Source organism: Borostomias antarcticus (genome assembly GCF_949987555.1).
Source record: "Borostomias antarcticus genome assembly, contig: scaffold_65, whole genome shotgun sequence".
In the NCBI taxonomy this organism is placed as follows: domain Eukaryota; kingdom Metazoa; phylum Chordata; class Actinopteri; order Stomiiformes; family Stomiidae; genus Borostomias; species Borostomias antarcticus.
In genome coordinates, this window is record NW_028176587.1 from 177501 (window position 1) to 199752 (window position 22252).

Here is a 22252-nt window from a genome sequence, read left to right on the forward strand (position 1 = left end):
GGTTAGATAGTTACCATGTCTCTTGTAGACCCCACAAGGGGCGCTGGCTTCGCTTAGAGTTTTGGTTTTATTCTTGGATCTTCCCTGTGATTCGGATCTGTTCCAAAATGTAATGGTTTCTAAGTTGGCTCATGATGCACGCCTCCACCCAGTCCCATGATGCACTCCTCCACCCAGTCCCATGATGCACTCCTCCACCCAGTCCCATGATGCACTCCTCCACCCAGTCCCATGATGCACTCCTCCACCCAGTCCCATGATGCACTCCTCCACCCAGTCCCATGATGCACTCCTCCACCCAGTCCCATGATGCACTCCTCCACCCAGTCCCATGATGCACTCCTCCACCCAGTCCCATGATGCACTCCTCCACCGATTCCCATGATGCACTCCTCCACCCAGTCCCATGATGCACTCCTCCACCCAGTCCCATGATGCACTCCTCCACCCAGTCCCATGATGCACTCCTCCACCCAGTCCCATGATGCACTCCTCCACCCAGTCCCATGATGCACTCCTCCACCGAGTCTCATGAAAATCGGTCAGATAGTTTTAGCATAATCCTGCTAACAAACAAACAAACAAACGCACACCAGCAAAAACATGACAGTACCTCTGGCCCTGTGCTGTGCTGTCACTGTATGGGGTGTGAAAAGTGCCCTTTGGTTGCGTGTTCAAGCTTACTTACAACGTGTATGTATGTGTGTGTGTATGTGTGTATGTATATACATACACACACACATACAGACATACACACACGTTCGTGTGAACAAGCAGAGCTCACTGCAAAACATGCGCACATGCGCGGTAGTTCGCTCGCGCTTTAAATGAATGGGGGAGCTCACGTGACCGAATGACTGTTTGCGTTGTGAGTTGTGAGCTCAGTGGCGCGTGTATGTATGTGTGTGTGTGTGTGTGTGTGTATGTATGAGATCGAACATAGCCTACATACATACACACACACATACACACACACATACACGTTCGTTCCAACCAGCGCAGCTGTATGTGAAACCGCTTGCGCATACCATCGCGGTAGCCACCGCACTTCCGCGTGACGTCACCGAATGCTCTGCCGCTGTTTAGAGAAGAGCGTGTATGTGTGTATGTATGTGTGTGTGTGTGTGTGTGTGTCTGTTTCGACTCGCTTAATGAAGGACTTCGATACATCGCTTCAGAGAATGAAGACGACTATGGTAAATATAGCACAAAAAATATGAATATCTGCGTGGTTAGATGTATCGGCTTTTACTGCAAGCTAGCTAGCTTCCCAGCTAACGTTACATCACTGCCTAGGCTAGCGAAGTGTCTACCAAGACTGGGTAACGTGAGATGGTCACGTTATGCGAATTCAACTCGGTATATTATGTAGCTGTATCTAGCTAGCTCCATTACTCTACAGTTTGGCTAGAGAAATTTGGCTAAAATCACGTCACAACTGTATTCCCTGTGCAGTAACGTTACTCATTCAGCACCTGCCTCCATTATTAATGTTATAGTGTATGCCTGTGATCAGAGAGGAGCGCGTTATTCCCTCTAGCCTTAATGGTTTGTAAATGTTATAAAGTGTCTATTGCAATATGGAGGTACATTATTATTTTCCATATGCTGTATTCGAGAGTAGAGGTTTTGTAACTATCTCCCATTTACATTACATTATTTTACATTTACATTAGCCATATACATGTGCATGAACGCTCTGCAGCAATGACTTGGGTGCTATTATCACAGTGCTTGTTGGGTCCAACTACAGATTGTTTTTGATGTTGTAGATGGACTGTGTACCAGCCTTCAGATTTGACTCCAACAACCTCATGGTCATGGCTCAGGGAAGTACTATTCAGCTGCAGCGGTGGAGAAGTGATGCTCCTAAGGGAACCAGCCCAGAGGAGGAAGGAGAATTGCAGTTTGTTTTCTGTCGTGGAGTTGTCCCGAGTTGCCAGATGAACGTCCAGCTGCTGGGAGGAACTGAGCTGGAGTGAGGACCGAGGGAGGCGATAGGCAGCTAGTAGCCAGGACCTCGACACCATCAGCCAGCTTTACACAGACTGATGCATTGCAATAGTAGAGATTGTAGAACATGTCATTTCTTATCATTTGTTTATGTCAAAGACATCTTAACACTATGTCACATAGTATTATAACGCTTAGTAATGAAGGAAGGTACCCACGATCACACTGTAGCATTTCAACGACTGGTTTGCCAGAAAAATACAATTATGTATCCAAGTCCATCACAACAAACAACACAGCTTGGATAATGTGTGCCATGTATGCAGAGCTAGTGTAGCTGACATCATTGCGATGTGGTATAAAGACAACACTGCCACAACTTGTTGCTGAATTTGTATTGCAGGCAGGGGTCACTAGTCATCACTGGAGCTGACATCTAAAAAGTGTTGGCAAACGTGTCTCTTGCTCACAAATCTACTTGGATCCTCACTGTTACATGGTAGTTAAAAAAGCAAACACATTTGTCAGTAAACAAGTTGTCTCTGTTTACGATTTGAAGAAACTAGACATCCAATCAGCAATGCAAGTTTTATTAAGAATTATGCATACAGGAGGTATGTTCCAGTCGTAATTGATTTCTATGCAGATTGTCCAGACTGGTCTGTGGAGAGAAACAGAGTGTCAGCTTGCTAGATAGGGATTCATGTCTGAAGAGGCAACCTGGGAGTGGTTGAATGGCCTTACATCTCACCTGAGTGTTCAGCCACATATGCCTGGAGCATGCTCAAAGCCTCCAGGTATATGTCTACTCCGTAGACTTCGCTCGTCCGGAAGGGGTCGATGTTCGACTGCAGCAGGTTCTCGTAGGTCACCGATAGCGCTGGGGGAAGAGCTGGAACCTCCACACGTTCCCGTGCATCAGGGGATGGAGCTGGCCCATTCCAGTCGATTCCGTAAATGGGGTAATCCATCTAATCCAAAACAATTACCGAGAAATTATAATTAGGGCGCTCCTTGTAGACATGTCCTACCCTTTAGAAAAAATGTCTAAAACATGCGTCTTGAAATGGGGATGCAAATCCCCACCAGTACATCTGACATCACTTTACATCTGACAACAGAAGAAGTTGTGTAGGCATTTTATGAACTATTTTTGCATGGCCACTCTTACCTCATCGGGTATCTGCTCCATATTGAGAAGCTGTCCAGCCACCCACAGCTGCTGGGGGGATCTGTTTCCCTCGGAAGACAGCGGATGTCTGTCCCACATTTGGCTGAACAGACGAAGATGCCAGTTCAGCCTTGGAAGCATCACGAAATGTAGGCAAAAGAGATGGGCGTCCTGGTCACGATCCATGGCTCCAATCTCCTCCAGGTGGCGGAAGGCAGCATAATAGTTGCCGACCACCACGCACCACAAGTCTCGCCACAGGCGTTCTATTCTCTGATTGTGGACAGACTTGCCAGTTATGACGCACCTTCGGTCTGAGTTGGGAGGAGAAGGGAGGGGTGGTGGAATATTAGTGTTTTACGGCACACTACGCAGTTGTGTCAATCAGTGGGGTACAAAGCAAATGTACTATCCATTTTTTTACTGACATGTTTAGTTTGCCAAGTGTTGCTGCAAAACATGATCATTTTGTGATGATTCAAAAACAGAAGGCAATATTTACCAGGTCCACGTTGTGGATGCCCCAGCATGTACCTCGCCACATCGACATTCTCTCCCCCTTTGTCAGTGCGAACACATGCAGGCAACCCATGGGCATCCACAGCTTCAATGAAGCACTCCAGAACGGTGGATGCCCTGTTGTTGTTGCTGGCCCTCAGGAACATGATCTTCCGGCTAAATCCATCAATCCCCCCATGTATTACAATTCTCCAGCTGTGAATTGACAAAAAAAAATAAAAAAACGTTAATGGATGCAATTTAAACTGAGAAAACTACAGCCCATCATAGCCATGTATTTTTTTCACCAATACAAAAGTGTCACCATGTTCATTCATCATGAGAGAAAAGGATGGCAGGGCCCTTGATCTTCAAGATGAAAGCGCTTTCATTATTTTGTCTCAAGATTCACTCCAGTAATTCACCCCTGCCTCTGTGCCTATTGTACCTAATGAGGTACAATCCATGACTCCATAGTCTCAGATGGACTAAGACAGCTTAAGCAATCCGACTTAAACCTACTCCTGGCATGCATGTAAGGCTAGTCTACTCAACAAGGTCCAATGTTTTTATAAGGGAAAGGCAGTGATGTTATATGCTCATGTTTCAGCTTGACATGTGTCCCCAAGACCCATTAGTAATAACTTTAAATGTATAATAAATATATTTTAATTCGCCAAGATGGCTCTTTTGAAGTTTTTTTTGTGGAAAAAAAATTAACTGTATTGTGTCATTTTTAAGTCATGTGAAATCAGAGGACTTGAAAGGGAATTCATGCAAAATTGTTCAAATCTGATATTGGCATCTTACTGGATTAATTTATGGTATCCATCGAGATGCCAGAGGGACAGAGGGGCTGGTACGGAGTATGGTCGTCTTGGTGTGGTATGTATTTGAAGACCACGCAGCACAGTCCCAACTGGATCTACTGCTCTGAGTGCCTCCCTTATTCGCTGCTGCTGCACCCTAAAAACACATGGAAAGGTGTTCAACAGCACATGGTCAGTGAAGTAAATAATAAGATAATAATTTGTCTAGGCGGCTCAATGAGAAGAATTCACTATACAATCACTCACCTGTGACCAATGGATATGAGGTAACCGCTGCCAATCTTGGAGCCAATGTTCGGGCAGTTGGCTATTGCTTCCAACACCTTTTCCTGAAGTTCCTGGTCACTCATACCACTGTAGGTCTGGCGCACAGACAGGCCATACTCGGTCATTCTTCGCCTAATGGTGCGGACACTTAGAGAGAAGATTTGTGCAATTTCTCTAACTTTAAAGTTTTGCTCCAGGAGGTATTCGAGTTGCTCTTGTGTGACGACCCGAAAAGATGTCCCTCTTTGAACAGGAACAGTCACATTTAGGTTCTCCAGGGCTGTGTGCAATTGGGAGAAGATTTCCTCTTCGTGCTGTAGTGTTCCTGTGGTAGCAAATCTTGAAAGAATATGGATGGTGTTCTCCAGGCGATATTGAAAATGATCGAGATCTGTAGGCGATTGCTGAAGCTGCTCATCCAATCTGTTCAATAGTTCTCCAATTTCTTCCAATATCTCTGTCGGTATCGGCATCTGTTGACTTCAAAAGAATCAGAAATAATAGGAGGTTAATGTTACAGTTTGGATTACAAACAAGGACTGGGGTGTTGTACCGTCTCTAATTCAAGTTACTACAGACAAATATATTGTTGCAATGAAAGCCTTTTGTATGGGATGGGGGTGGTCAGGGTTTCCCCTACAAAAACGAACCAAACTGGTCGCTCTAAAAGTTATAATGTGGGTTTGATACCTTTTGAAATGGAATCTGAGTTAAATACAACAGATTGAAAGAGAAGGGCCATGTCCACCCATTGTAACTCACCCAGCCATTGCTAGCGTCGCAGTCCAATAGCAGACACCGTAGAAGTCACTCACTTGAAGCCTGTCCTTGGTGGTGTGTTACAGACCCTAGGGATGAGTAACCATAACCAGTTAGAAAGTTGTAGGCCCACAATAATCAAACAGCCCATAATCATTAATACACAACATTTTGTCACATGACATGGAAGAGTTGGCTGTTCTGAGCTGTTGTTTGTTTAGTTTGGGTCAAATGTCAATCACATTTACTGTATGCTGAACATTCATTTTACTTCCCTCAACACAGATGGTGTTTAGTCGGGGTTTTCAAATACTGTAGTGGTATATGATTTAGGTTGTAAACTGTCAGCCCAGTAGAGGGCGCTCCTACGCTGTCCTTCGTGCCAGCGGCAAGTCACTAGTCTGCTTACAGGAAGCGAATTTGCGAAAGGCATGGATGTATTAATACAACTGGATACAGCCACTCCTTTCACTGACCGCTATCAAAAGTGAAGGCCTATTGAACCGCGCTATCTTGGCAAATTTGACGCGCGAGGAAATTTGCCAAGATGGCGCGGCTCAACAGGCCTTCACTTTTGAGTTCGAACCCTGGGGGCTTGCCGAAACGGCGAGCCTCCAGGCGAGGTTGAGTTAACCAATCAGAGATTAGGGCGGATCATTCCCCTACGTTTCGCTAATTCGCTTACAGGAAGGCCGCAGCCCATGTTAGCCTAGACTAGCCTAGCCAACTAACTCGCGAACTTTTTGGGTATACTCGTTTTAAACAAAACGTCCATAACGCATTGATACAAACACAAAGAAAATTAAACCAAGACAGCCAAATGGTTATCATATTTTACATCCTTACTGATGAAAATTACTTTAAGTATAGGTTATAGCCACGTCCCTGGGCGCCGCCATCTTGTGTCGCATGCATTGTGGGGGAGCTCGCTAGCAAACACTACAACAGCGCCGTGTGAATATGTGTCAATGACGAATGTACTTTGAATAAAGCACATAATCTTTATAATCCAGTCTACAAACTTTGCCAACTTCAACACATAATAAAATGGAAGCGATTATACAGACTAGGATAGTTATCATTGATATTAGCGCTAGCTAACTTAACTTAGAGTCGCTGTGCACACAGCGGTGTGTAACATTAGCTAGCCTAAAAGACAAGTCGTGAAAATGATCTTGTATTACATCGACATTAACGTTCAATCGCATCTTACCTTATGCTTTTGGAGTGTATTCTTACTGCGGCAAGTCGTTCCAAACAAGATACTTGACAAACATCCGAGGTTCGAGTCAGACGCGAGGTGAAGAGGTTAAGTGGTGGAAAAACAAACCTTGTTACCGCCCACTTCCGGCCAATTACAACCTTTCAGGGGTGGAACCACCAAACAAAAGACCTTTAGTGTTTACTGTAGGCCTACAATATAGTACCAGGGTGTTTTTATAATTCATTCTTGGAAGAGCCAGCCCTTGACCGTACTGCATAGATGCATCCTAGAAACAACTTATGTATAATTCTGAAAAACAACAAGCCTCTATTACTTAGCATGTAGAGGCAAAAAGATGTGGCTGGACCCTCACAGACAGGGATTTCTGTGGAGGTTTTGGATCAATTGGTCCATATGCTAAAACAGGAAAACACCGAGTTAACAGTATACCAATTAAAGCAAATTGGGCCCAAAGGGATTAAAAGAAGCAAAACTGGGAATAATATAGATTATTCAAATAACCTTAATTCATTCAATTACTATAAGCATTGTATTTTGCATTTTGAGGAACAGGATGATAGTCTAATAAATCAACATTAAAGATTTGAAAATTGAATAAAAATATGAGTGTTTTTACTTGGTTCTCCGCATCACCCAGAGCCTGCACGAAGCTGCAGGTAGACTAATAAAACACAAGCCAGTGCATAGTTTACAGTCTATGACTAAATGCACAAGGCAAAATATGGCTCAAGCAGCTGTCATTCTGCAAAATTTCATATGATATCGGGGAAAGCCAAAGAGGGTTTTGTCGGTTTGTAAAAAGTCTTCTTAAGAATCTCTCGCTGTTCGCGCACAGCAGATTATTGTTTAATTCGCACACTGAAGTTCCATATAGAATCTTAACGTCCATATGCCTATACCTTTTTCCAAGTGAATTGATCGGTCAGCGGGCAGTGCTTCATACATTTTGATCCATAATCTGGAATTTAACCTGCCCCGGAGCAGGTTAGCTCGGCAGCATAAATTACCACAGTGATATAGCACGGTGAAAAGTGAACCACCTTCGTAATACGGATAAACCAATCTTGAACCTGAAGTTATCGCTCTAACACTGTAATCCTGTTTCGTAGTACAGGGCTCAGGATTACAGAATCTAGATTTGAACTGAGGTCTTTGGAAATATTGACCGGGATCATACCACTTGTATTTTGACCCCTCACCATTATTTTTTTATTTATTTTGATATTCTTCAATTTGCCTTCAGCACGAGATTATGTTTTAGCACTTGTTTTAGACAAAAGATGCCTTTGAGAATTCACTATAAAAGCAATTAAAGTTGCTTTGGATAAAAGTGTCAGCTAAATGACTAATGAAATGCCTATGTTGTTCAAAGTAATAGCATTTGGAAATGAAAGTCAGTTTCCATAATGATTCATATCCAGCTGCATTATGGAATAGGCTACATATAAAGCCAGAATTGCATGATTTGAGCAGGTCATAACCATCAGTCTGTTCTAACTATTGCTTAAGTTATTTTGTTAAGCACGTGTGTCATGTATTATTCTCCCTGAAAAAAAGTCACACACAAAGTTTTGTCACCACACACACACATTTTTTTTATCATGATGATAATTAGTAAAATTATTTTGCGTTACATATAACTTGGAATTGGTTGGGTCTAGTGATCAGTAGGAATATCTATATGTGATGAAGGTGCGTGAGGGAGTGAAGCCACGGTCAGTATTTGTGCTTTGTGTAGGCCTAATATTAAAATGTATTTTGTTTGATTTTGTACGGCATCTTTTATGATGAGAATTAATGTAGCCTAGGCTATCTTTTGTTATCTGACATTCCAGGTTGCACAATCTGTTCAGTTTTCCAGTAAAGTTAAGAAAACTAATTGAATGGTGCCAGTATCCCTCTGTCCAGCCTGACGGTCGGCATAGTATACCGTGCCATGTGTCCTACATCTCTCTACATCCACCTTGAATCCATGCTTGATCCACCCTTGCAGTATCAGGATAATCCACCTTGGACTTTTTAAATAACCCAAAACAGCATTTCATCAGGGTTCTGGGTATAGGCCTACCATATCCCAACTTTACAACTGTAGGATCAGGATCAAACGTCCTGGTTTTAAATACCCAATTTTGAGATTTAATCCTATCCAGACCATTCTGATCCAGATTAAATATTTTGATTTATGTTCAAAAACTTTGACTTCTGGTTATGGCTGAAGATCAATGGTTGTTCAACGTTAAATGTTGAAAGGATGTCATAGAATTAACATTGTAGGCTATTAGTGGTTTCATCAACATTTCAACATTGATTCAATATTCAATATTCAATTCCCCCTAACAATATTTCAATGTTGCTTAACTCCTAATTTGCTATCTGGAACATATCTTTATTTGAACACTTTTTAGGCCTGTCATGAATAGGCCTGCGCCTAACCTATAACTTAAAAATATATATAAAAAAATAAAAATCTAAAAGAAAAAAAAGAAAATAATAATAATAATAATAATACATGAAACATGAAAAGAAAATATTATTATTGGAGACATTTTAGTATTTTTTATTTTAATTGGCCTACAATAATGCTCAATCGGGAGGGCTGTGTTCACACCGGGCGCGGCGAGAAAATTCGCGCCGCGGGATCAATGAACTTTTGCGAATGTCGCCGCGCGGCGAATCCTGGCCGCCGCGCCGCCGAGTTCTGCGATTCGCGCCGCCCGTGCCGCCCGCCGCCCAGTTCGCGCGAATTGTATCGACTTTCTTTGTGAACGCGCCGCAGGAACAATTCCCGCCCATTGGCTCGCGAGGCCCAGATTTCCCCAGTCTCTTTGGCGCGCTCGCAGTTGCTTCTCGCCATTGTGAAGAACAAGCCAGCTACAGAATGGCAGCTCAAAGGTAAGTAGCCTAGCATGTAATTTCTTACATATTATTTCGGACTCATAATAAAAAATGTGGAAGACCGTCACATGTGTCAATTCTAAGAGATCAGTTCAGGTATACCTAATACATCTCATTAATTTGGCTATTTTATCGAAATATAACTAACTCCAGCTATAGCCTATAACTAGAGCACATAGGCCGCCTATTGGCTAGCTTAGGCCGATTTGATAGGTTATTATATATTATACATATCCAATGTATCAGCCGATAGCAATTTAAAAATGTGTGTGTGCTTATGAGTGAAACAGTTACAAACATTGTGATTAATCCAGGTTCTATTAGCCTCATATTTACTGGACAGGGCTAGCCTATAAATTAGGCCGATAGAAGAGTCCCGCGCTCATAAACTTTCTACCGCCTGATTAACCGGTGATGAACTTTCCCGCTCTGTGACGTAGAACACATGATTAATCACTTCCTCCTCTTGGCCTTTTACCAATACTCCCGGTTTTCGTGGGAGACTCCGGAATTTTCATTAAGCACGGTGGTCGCAGTCATGCGCAACACATGCTTCATCAAGGATGGTGCTACAGGCAGCAAGGCATTGCACTTACAACTACAATAAGCATGTGTAGATGGCCAAGAGGGCAGGTGCATGCAGCTAGACTCCATGGTGCAGATTGAAATGTGCTGGAGCAGTACAACTCTATCTTATTTGAAATGGATGTATAGCAGTGACGGCTAGTGACTCAAAAAACTGAGGAGGACAGGAGGAAGAGAGGCGAACCGCCCATGGGCGCGGGGGGCACTTTCCCTCAGTCAATTATTATTTGAAATATCAGCTTTAAAGTGGATTTAGTCAATTTTAGCATATGAAAAACTCAATAACACTTTCTTTAACTACATGCAGCGTTTATTTATCATATTCATGATCAAATATTACAAAACAATGATAAAACATTGTAAGCAATAGTTGTAATGTATTGATTGTACTCTTCTCTAAAGAGAGAAAATAATTGATATTGGTGAGGTGCTGGAGAGGTTAGGTGATATATGAAAAATGTTTTTGATTAAGGGACACTGAGATATGCTGGCTCAAAAAACAGTTTGTTGGCAAATAGATTTGACAACTGGACAATGGAATACCTTGCACAGCAAATGCAGTATCCAACAGTTCGCTCATGGCTAGCTAGCAATGGTAAAGCTATGGCTACTAGCTACTAGCTATTAGCTCATTTGGGTTGCTGTCAAAGCTGCCACTCTTATGTTGCTATAACCTACAATTATCAGAACAATATGAATATGAACATTCAGTTGAAAGTTTTCCATCCATCACTGGATGAGGAATAAGCACCGCAAAGTGATAAATTCTCACGCAAGCAGGAGCCTGGCTGTGGATTTCTCCCATCTGATGTTGCGACCCAGTCTCTAGAAATGTTTCGGACGATTTGCCGACAGTTTGCGCCTCCAGCCAATCAGCAGCCTGCCTATGCCGTAGCCTGACGTGCACCTCATAGCTAACGTTACCGGCTATAGCCAGCCAGTGGAACTGTCGTGTTCAGACGGCTCTAGCTCAAAATGTATTTATGTCCGCTTAGATATTTAGATGGCTAGAATCAAGACAAATAGACGAACAGTTTGAAGTATAATATGTCCCATAATACTTTCGGATGTATTATATTATGGAGCTACGAACACACAAAAAGTCTCCAATGGCACAGGGAAGAGAAACTTCGACTCAATCGGCCTTCACTGTGGTAAATCTGGAATCTGGCATGTGATTGGACTAACAAAATCTCAATATCTGAATCCTGTTCAGACAGGGCCGGAGTACTGTCCTCCCTTGCAGTAATATTTCAGCGTTTTGGCCAATCACAAATTAGTAAGAAAAAAAGGCATTACATTGATTTAAGAGAAAAGAACCCGCCCTAAGGGAGGCTAGCCTCCCTTCCATAGATATCTATGGGTCCTCCAGCTGCATGTTATAGATGTCACTGTTGGAGCTTTACAATTTAAATAATGGGTTTTTATCCATAGGGAAAACCTGCTTTATGAACAAAACTGAGATAATATTAATTATGAATAAATAAATTCATATATTTCTATTTTAATCCCTCTCTTCTCTCCAAAAACTGAGAAGGACTGTCCTCCCCTGCCTCAATGGACGAGCCTCCACTGATGTATAGGCTACAAGCTATATTGCCCACTCAATTTCATTGAATGGGCAATAAATTGACATTTCATTTAAATTCCCCATTCAATAAAATTATTGTAGGCCTACATAAATCCTGTTGCAGTTGGCTTTTCATCTTTAAAAGTCGGTAGGACGTAGGAAACGTCTCAACCCCCCGCAACCCCCCCTGGAATTTGGTTTTGAACCTATTTCAGAGGTTTCAAGGTAGGCAAGTCTAGCCTGGCGAGACCATCCTGACCTCGCAAGCTCATATTCAATTTCGCACAGGTCAGTCTGGGCGCGAGACCATTGACGTTCACTATTAGTCACTAAAAATTTACCAAGGCGAATCCCACCAGTTTATTATGGGGTGATTTGGATTGTTTTTCGGTCTTTCCAATTGCGTGAAGAGGCATTTTGAGCGACGGCCATTGATATCGCCCCTTCATAGTAGCAAATGAACATGGAGGGTCCAGACCCTTTCACAGCTTGAGAATTTTGGTCTGGCAAAGCCAGGCTATGGCAAGTATGCCTGTAATACAGGAATTAAAGCTTCACTGCTAATGTCAGGAAGTAGAAGAGCTATGCAATTATCCAAGTAGTTTGTGTAGGATTGTATCCATCTTTGAGAGCCGTATGGTTTGCATGTTTTAGCTTATCTAGAAAGAGAAGAGTTGCATGACTCATCACTGCAGTACAAGTGAAGTTGCAGTAGCCTTGTCATGACTACAACATCACTTTACAAAACTTTTTATCAAACATGGATTGATTGATTTGATTGACATGTCAGAACTGTCTTGATTTTTGTTTGTGTTCTATTCACAGCGATGAATTGCGCCAGGTTTCTCAACTCCTAAGAAATGTGATTGGCCTGCTTAATCAGCAACCAACCAGCCAACCATCTACGTCCCCCGCCAACCCCTCTTCAGTGACCACTGCCAACCCCACTCCCGATGGCCCAGTCCCTCCCACTCCAGTCACACCTGCCAATCCCTTGCCTGCCCTTACCCCTACCCACTCCCATCCCATTCAGAATATATGTGCTTACCCCTCCACCTCTTCTCCTGCCCTCACCCAATTCCACCCCTCTCAGATCAATATTCAGCATCCACCAACGAGAGCCCTCAGTGCACAGAACACTCTGTCTAGGCTTTTCAGCCCCTACCCTAGGCCAAGACGGGGGGGGGGCACCAAGTGCTCAGAGTACCCTGGGACCCTGGGAACATCCTTTCATCTGCTGTGCGCAGACCCTGACCGATAGGTCGCCCACAGCAGATGAAAGGATGGAGCTAGAACACTTTGGACTTGGCCTTAAAATGCTGACCTTTGCTGCATTTGCAAGTGCCCAGGAGGTGCAAGAGAAAATTACTGAAGCCTTTCCTGCTCTCCAAAATGCGGGGGGCTTCGTCATCAAGAGGACCAGCAAGAGCAGGCATCTATATGATGTTCCAATGCCTGAAGGGGGCTACACGGCATTCTATCTTAAAAGATGCCTAGCAAGGGCTGTGGCCTATGTAGTCCCCCTTCAGGAAAGCCTGGCTTGTCCTACAACTGTAAGTACTGAAAATATATAATATACCACAAAAAGACTATCAGAATTGTATGTCAATGTTCAATCATAAGTGGGAATGAAAGATTAACATTTGTAGTACTCTTTAGGACGAAAGTGGTGTACAAGACAATTGTAGGAGGTGTGGTCAGCAGTTCAGAGTTCATCTCCTTGGGAGCCATGTTTTGGAATGCCAAAGGTCAGCCTCTTGTCAATCTATTTATGTGGTGTAACAGTCTGCAAAAATCAAGAAATAATCAATTCATTGTACAGGTCCTTTATGAATCATTGTTCCCTGTTTCTATACTATGCTTTCTCTTTAGAGGTGCAACAGAGGCGGATCCCCCCCCCCCCCACCTCAGTGTAAGACCTTTTAAAATACATTTCTTTATATTATTTAGCAAAACCTTTGATGGTGAGAAATCATTGTATTACCCTCAAAAAGTATTCCAGATGTCTTTTTTTTTTTCAACAGCAGGCAACCACCAACAGCCCCCCAAACAGTGAAGCTGAACATGACCTGCCTCAAAACATTTGGTTTGGTACACAATAGCCAAAAGGGTAAGAATACTGTTGAACTCAGGAATACTGTAGGCTCTGCTCTTAAGACACCCACATTAAATGTAAAACTACTCATTTAAACTGATTGTTGCATACTGCCCCCCCATGTAATGTGTACATTATGAGTAATTTATAGCAGTAGTGTAACATTAAAGGGCCAATCTCCTTCTGTTAAAATTTGGCAACTTTTTTACATTCTCAGATTATCCTGACAGTAATAGACTGTAATCAATCAAATAAGATAATGAACAACATACAGCAAGGGGGAGGTGTGAAAAAAGTTCATTTTTATCAAAGTTCCAACCAAGTGGGATGATTGGAACGTCATTCAAACTGCCTGGTCAACATGAGGGTTAGTTTTGGGGGCGTGGCTTTGGAGGCTTTCCTGATTGGGTAGGGGGCGTTGTTTAAACAGTTTGGAGATTTTAAAATAGTCCTAAAAAGAAACATGGAGGAGATTGCTTCTTTAAACTTTCTTTTTAAAATTATTTTAGTCAGAGCATGTTATCCATACTGGATGAAAGTAAACTATGTGTTGCCCTTTTTAGCCGATCCTGCAAAAGAAGTTGAGGTACCACGGTACCTCACACAAAGTGAATTCCACAACTTTCTGAAAAGCCACTACCCGAAACTACCAGAATCCTTTGAGATATGCAGGCTGGACCGCTACAGGAGGTTGATACCCTTGGAGGAAACAACACCAGCTGCAATTAAGAGCCGGTTGGGGAGGGGAGCGGTGATCATAAGGCCAAGTGTATGTACACCACATTTGTCGAAAAATCAAGATCAAGTATAGCTCTGTTGGCAATAAATTAATGTTTAACTTTTGAATTTGCATTTAACAGCGGCGAGTAACATCTGATTCGGTGAGTGAAACCCAAGTGTGGATGTGAAGCCAAGTAATGACATGACAGTACATAGAACTGTACCCATCACATTTACAATGAAGGTTCAAATTATGTCTGAAATGTTTCTAACCTTGAGAGTAACATCTAAATTGGATTATAACCATGAAAAAGTCGCGGGGGACAATGCAAACATCAGGAGTTACAAAATACAGTATCCCTCCATAGGTTCAGATGTTCTGATTTTGGCGGTTCAATAGGATTCATTGCATTCATTTCACTGTATTTTCATCTTTACGTTTTCTATGTGTTCCAAACAACAGGACTCTGACAGTGATGAGGAGCCGGATGTTGGATTGGTGAGATCGAAATATGAATCCTGTTTACACATTGATAAGAAAAGTGTCTTTAGAATTACTATAGGATGTGTGAATTAACACTTGCTAAATGTTCATTGTCTGTATGTCTGATTATTTCTATGTTTGGAAAACAAAAGATCAACTATGACACCAGCGACGAGTCAGAAATGGAATCGGTGAGTTCCAAACATGAAGCTTGCATGCCCACACTTAAGACATTTGTATATAAATGACAAAGGGAAGCTTTAATTTACTTTTCAACATCTGTCTTGGTCTGTTTCACGATTTCCATGTATAAAAAGCTTCCACTTGCACCAATGAGTGCACCTGCTGCTGCTCCTCCTCATCCACCACCTGCTCCTCATTCTCCACCCGCTGCTGCTGAAATGGTAAGTAAATCTAGGCCATAACCTATATCCATATACATTGATGAGAAATTAGTCTTTAAAATTACCCCTATAAGATGCGTGAATTGAAATTGTCATTGTCTGTATTACTATTTGTTTATTTTGCAAACAAAAGGTCTACAATGACAGCAGTGACGTGGAGTCAGTTGTGGAATTGGTGAGTTTCAAATATTTGACTTTAGTGGCAGATTGCAGTGCGCAGTGATTCTAAATTGGCCTAGAGTGTACAGAGATTCTACCCTAGAGTGCAGAGAGACTACCGGTGTGTGTGGTAGGCAACTGCAAATCACATATGAGTACAGTATGTTTATTTTTGGATTAAAATGATGCAAGTCATGGTCTATGTAATGTTGAAGCTCATTGTTTTACTTGAAGCGTTTTGACTTTTCCTCCACACGTCTGTCTGATTTCTCAAATGTACAGATAACTGACAGCAGCGATGGAGAGGAAGATGGAGAAGGCTTGGTGAGGGAATATAAATGGAAGCCAGTAAAGAGTGATGTGAATGTCATCAATGCCACTGCCTTCATTTGGAGGTTTTGAGGTTCACCCCTACTCCACATATGTCTTTCCACCTACAGGCTCAAAAGGTCATGATGAGTACCTCATATCAATGCTTTCTTACTTCACCCCTTGGATGATGTATGCACACAAGTTACTTTAGATTGTAAATAGTTAAAGCCAATCCCTCCCACTACAGTTTTGGCTGTTATACGACCCAATAACTGAATTAAAATGGACAACCCATGTGTAAGCCTGTGAAGTAAGCCTTACTGTCATGGAGTTATTTGCAGCTCTTCCTAGCTAGAGTCAACTTCGTTGTCTTGGTACCGCTGTAGTGGGTGTGTACACGCAAACATGCATAAGTAATATTTTTAAAGGTGTGTGCTTAGCCTATGCAGTCAGGTATTCAGCAGTGTGTGGCTTAGATCTTTGTCCTGTACCACAGCCTATCTGTGATCTCTGTGCATGTGCAACACCACCTGGGTTGTTCGCAGTCATAAACAACTGCTAGCCACGGCCATCTTTAGGTTCCAACTCAGAGTGCAATATCGCCCTAATAGAACAGTCACATGCTATGCAATCTAGTTGCTTTCTACTTATTATTTTTTCCATTTATACAGGACTCTGATGAATACTCTGCATCGGGCCAGGTCGAGGCACCTGATGCTGTCCCTGTCTCCCCATCCGACCATCTCCCAGCATCTTTGCATCCCCATTTCAAGACGCATGTTTTAGACATTTTTTCTAAAGGGTAGGACATGTCTACAAGGAGCGCCCTAATTATAATTTCTCGGTAATTGTTTTGGATTAGATGGATTACCCCATTTACGGAATCGACTGGAATGGGCCAGCTCCATCCCCTGATGCACGGGAACGTGTGGAGGTTCCAGCTCTTCCCCCAGCGCTATCGGTGACCTACGAGAACCTGCTGCAGTCGAACATCGACCCCTTCCGGACGAGCGAAGTCTACGGAGTAGACATATACCTGGAGGCTTTGAGCATGCTCCAGGCATATGTGGCTGAACACTCAGGTGAGATGTAAGGCCATTCAACCACTCCCAGGTTGCCTCTTCAGACATGAATCCCTATCTAGCAAGCTGACACTCTGTTTCTCTCCACAGACCAGTCTGGACAATCTGCATAGAAATCAATTACGACTGGAACATACCTCCTGTATGCATAATTCTTTATAAAACTTGCATTGCTGATTGGATGTCTAGTTTCTTCAAATCGTAAACAGAGACAACTTGTTTACTGACAAATGTGTTTGCTTTTTTAACTACCATGTAACAGTGAGGATCCAAGTAGATTTGTGAGCAAGAGACACGTTTGCCAACACTTTTTAGATGTCAGCTCCAGTGATGACTAGTGACCCCTGCCTGCAATACAAATTCAGCAACAAGTTGTGGCAGTGTTGTCTTTATACCACATCGCAATGATGTCAGCTACACTAGCTCTGCATACATGGCACACATTATCCAAGCTGTGTTGTTTGTTGTGATGGACTTGGATACATAATTGTATTTTTCTGGCAAACCAGTCGTTGAAATGCTACAGTGTGATCGTGGGTACCTTCCTTCATTACTAAGCGTTATAATACTATGTGACATAGTGTTAAGATGTCTTTGACATAAACAAATGATAAGAAATGACATGTTCTACAATCTCTACTATTGCAATGCATCAGTCTGTGTAAAGCTGGCTGATGGTGTCGAGGTCCTGGCTACTAGCTGCCTATCGCCTCCCTCGGTCCTCACTCCAGCTCAGTTCCTCCCAGCAGCTGGACGTTCATCTGGCAACTCGGGACAACTCCACGACAGAAAACAAACTGCAATTCTCCTTCCTCCTCTGGGCTGGTTCCCTTAGGGGCATCACTTCTCCACCGCTGCAGCTGAATAGTACTTCCCTGAGCCATGACCATGAGGTTGTTGGAGTCAAATCTGAAGGCTGGTACACAGTCCATCTACAACATCAAAAACAATCTGTAGTTGGACCCAACAAGCACTGTGATAATAGCACCCAAGTCATTGCTGCAGAGCGTTCATGCACATGTATATGGCTAATGTAAATGTAAAATAATGTAATGTAAATGGGAGATAGTTACAAAACCTCTACTCTCGAATACAGCATATGGAAAATAATAATGTACCTCCATATTGCAATAGACACTTTATAACATTTACAAACCATTAAGGCTAGAGGGAATAACGCGCTCCTCTCTGATCACAGGCATACACTATAACATTAATAATGGAGGCAGGTGCTGAATGAGTAACGTTACTGCACAGGGAATACAGTTGTGACGTGATTTTAGCCAAATTTCTCTAGCCAAACTGTAGAGTAATGGAGCTAGCTAGATACAGCTACATAATATACCGAGTTGAATTCGCATAACGTGACCATCTCACGTTACCCAGTCTTGGTAGACACTTCGCTAGCCTAGGCAGTGATGTAACGTTAGCTGGGAAGCTAGCTAGCTTGCAGTAAAAGCCGATACATCTAACCACACAGATATTCATATTTTTTGTGCTATATTTACCATAGTCGTCTTCATTCTCTGAAGCGATGTATCGAAGTCCTTCATTAAGCGAGTCGAAACAGACACACACACACACACACACACATACATACACGCTCTTCTCTAAACAGCGGCAGAGCATTCGGTGACGTCACGCGGAAGTGCGGTGGCTACCGCGATGGTATGCGCAAGCGGTTTCACATACAGCTGCGCTGGTTGGAACGAACGTGTATGTGTGTGTGTATGTGTGTGTGTATGTAGGCTATGTTCGATCTCATACATACACACACACACACACACACATACATACACGCGCCACTGAGCTCACAACTCACAACGCAAACAGTCATTCGGTCACGTGAGCTCCCCCATTCATTTAAAGCGCGAGCGAACTACCGCGCATGTGCGCATGTTTTGCAGTGAGCTCTGCTTGTTCACACGAACGTGTGTGTATGTCTGTATGTGTGTGTGTATGTATATACATACACACATACACACACACATACATACACGTTGTAAGTAAGCTTGAACACGCAACCAAAGGGCACTTTTCACACCCCATATCACTGGGGTGGCAGTAATGAGCTCAAGAGTGTGTGTGTGTGTGTGTGTGTGTGTGTGTGTGTGTGTGTGTGTGTGTGTGTGTACCTGTCAGGAATGCCGTGGCAGATCACGTTGTTGACGGACGTGCAGACGGACTTGGGGAAGCCTCCGTACCTCAGGGGAGAAGGGTAGGCGTCGTGGCCAACGGTCTCCTGGTGAACCATGAAGTCAATCTCGTCTGTCGTCATGCCAACCTGGGGAGGGGTGACAGGTCAAATCAGTCGAGGCACAAACTGGTAGTCAGACCAAAGAGCAGGTCACACGGTACCTTGAGACTGAGACCAGCCAGAAGCAGTACGCGTCTGGCCAGCTGGCACGCTCGCCACAGACCCTGGATCTGCTCCTGGGTCTTGATCTCTATGTAGTCAGGCCAGTCCGGTACCGACGCTCTGCTGACGTAGTCTGGATGTGCTATGTGCTAGGCGGAGAGGACAGAAAAGATGAGAGAGGGACAGGAAAGAGAGAATGGAGGAGAGAGAGAGAGAGAGAGAGAGAGAGAGAGAGAGAGAGAGGGGGTGGTTGTTCAAATTAGCTGATGTAAATGGTAAATGGACTGCACTTACGTATATAGCACTTTTATCCAAAGCACTTTACACCAGCCTCTGATTCACACATTCACACACCAGTGGCGGCAGCCGCCATGCAAGGCGCTAGCCTGCTCATTGGGAGAAATTTGGGGTTCAGTGTCGTGCCCAAGGACACTTCGAAATGTCGTCAGGAGGAGCCGGGATTCGAACCGCCGATCTGCAATTTGTATTTTGAGGTTACATTTTGAGAGTCAGCGCTGCATTGTGGGTAAGCGAGTTCTTACTGCACCTTGGGTACTGCATAGGCAGGCCTGACGGCGGCCGGTCGGACTACATGGTGGGAGCTCGTCCACTTCCTCCACAAGAAGCAGCGGTGCTGCTGGGACAGGAGGGCCCCCCAGGGGGGTGCGGACACCCCCACGCCACGCCCCCTCTGGAGGAACACGCCCAGTCCTCCGGGGGGAAGGGAGAGAGAAAAGAGGAAGTCGAATGAAGGGTCACGTTTGCCCTCCCGCTTTCATACACACACAAGCACAGGTCCCAGTTCAGCTCTTCTCTTTCATACACACACAAGCACAGGTCCCAGTTCAGCTCTTCTCTTTCACACACACACAAGCACAGGTCCCAGTTCAGCTCTTCTTTCATACACACACAAGCACAGGTCCCAGTTCAGCTCTTCTCTTTCATACACACACAAGCACAGGTCCCAGTTCAGCTCTTCTCTTTCATACACACACAAGCACAGGTCCCAGTTCAGCTCTTCTCTTTCATACACACACAAGCACAGGTCCCAGTTCAGCTCTTCTCTTTCATACACAACAAGCACAGGTCCCAGTTCAGCTCTTCTCTTTCATACACACACAAGCACAGGTCCCAGTTCAGCTCTTCTCTTTCACACACACACAAGCACAGGTCCCAGTTCAGCTCTTCTCTTTCATACACAACAAGCACAGGTCCCAGTTCAGCTCTTCTCTTTCATACACACACAAGCACAGGTCCCAGTTCAGCTCTTCTCTTTCACACACACAAGCACAGGTCCCAGTTCAGCTCTTCTCTTTCATACACACACAAGCACAGGTCCCAGTTCAGCTCTTCTCTTTCACACACACAAGCACAGGTCCCAGTTCAGCTCTTCTCTTTCACACACACAAGCACAGGTCCCAGTTCAGCTCTTCTCTTTCATACACACACAAGCACAGGTCCCAGTTCAGCTCTTCTAAAGAGCAGAATCAGATTTATTTAGCCAGGTAGGTTTTCACACACTAGGGATTCGTTTTGGACACTAAATATACAGACAAGGTGCACGGACAGGACAGGACAGGACAGGACAGGACAGACAAGGTGCACGGACAGGACAGGACAGGACCGCGCAAAAGACAGGACAGGACAGGACAGGATAGGACAGGACCGCGCAAAAGACAGGACAGGACAGGACAGGACAGGACAGGACAGGACAGGACCGCGCAAAAGACAGGACAGGACAGGACAGGACAGGACCGCGCAAAAGACAGGACAGGACAGGACAGGACCGCGCAAAAGACAGGACAGTGCAAATGGGAGTGCAAGCATCCATACATTAATGATGATATTTACACAGAACTGGCATGTACATGCTCATTTATAAACGTTTCTAATGTCTTTAAGTTAGCTGTTAGCTCTGACTGGCAGTGAAGATGCCTCTCGGTCCTGCAGTAGCCCTGTGTTCAGGAGCAGGAGCTCGGTCCTGCAGTAGCCCTGTGTTCAGGATGCCTCTCGGTCCTGCAGTAGCCCTGTGTTCAGGAGCAGGAGCTCGGTCCTGCAGTAGCCCTGTGTTCAGGAGCAGGAGCTCGGTCCTGCAGTAGCCCTGTGTTCAGGATGCCTCTCGGTCCTGCAGTAGCCCTGTGTTCAGGATGCCTCTCGGTCCTGCAGTAGCCCTGTGTTCAGGAGCAGGAGCTCGGTCCTGCAGTAGCCCTGTGTTCAGGAGCAGGAGCTCGGTCCTGCAGTAGCCCTGTGTTCAGGAGCAGGAGCTCGGTCCTGCAGTAGCCCTGTGTTCAGGATGCCTCTCGGTCCTGCAGTAGCCCTGTGTTCAGGATGCCTCTCGGTCCTGCAGTAGCCCTGTGTTCAGGAGCAGGAGCTCGGTCCTGCAGTAGCCCTGTGTTCAGGAGCAGGAGCTCGGTCCTGCAGTAGCCCTGTGTTCAGGAGCAGGAGCTCGGTCCTGCAGTAGCCCTGTGTTCAGGATGCCTCTCGGTCCTGCAGTAGCCCTGTGTTCAGGAGCAGGAGCTCGGTCCTGCAGTAGCCCTGTGTTCAGGATGCCTCTCGGTCCTGCAGTAGCCCTGTGTTCAGGAGCAGGAGCTCGGTCCTGCAGTAGCCCTGTGTTCAGGATGCCTCTCGGTCCTGCAGTAGCCCTGTGTTCAGGAGCACCAGTATGAGCTAGCCGGGCTAGCTACAGGGGAAGAACAGCCTTTCAACAACCGCTACATTTCATGTGTAATTAAAGACGTTGTCTACAGGTCACTATTCACATTCGTTGTGTTCGTGGTTGTTCTGGGTCTCTCATAATGAAGGGTCGGGAATGTTCTTACCTGCTCTTGATAGAAACCGAGCGGCACAGGGCGCCGCCATGTTGTTTATGGTTGGGAGTCACGTG

At 44.4% G+C, this 22252-nt stretch overlaps 1 protein-coding gene across 1 annotated transcript in view; it reads right to left on the bottom strand.

Moving 5' to 3' along the window:
* LOC311328281 (methionine aminopeptidase 1D, mitochondrial-like) overlaps nt 1–22227 on the bottom strand; it is a gene marked incomplete at both ends in the record, with an annotated part of 27265 nt that extends 5038 nt beyond the window's left edge. Inside the window, 4 exons of the mRNA XM_084462270.1 lie at nt 19145–19293; nt 19368–19517; nt 19916–20079; nt 22188–22227. Coding sequence (XP_084318396.1) covers nt 19145–19293; nt 19368–19517; nt 19916–20079; nt 22188–22227 — 503 coding nt within the window. The remainder of the gene's footprint in view (nt 1–19144; nt 19294–19367; nt 19518–19915; nt 20080–22187) is intronic.
* Nucleotides 22228–22252: the final 25 nt, after the last annotated feature.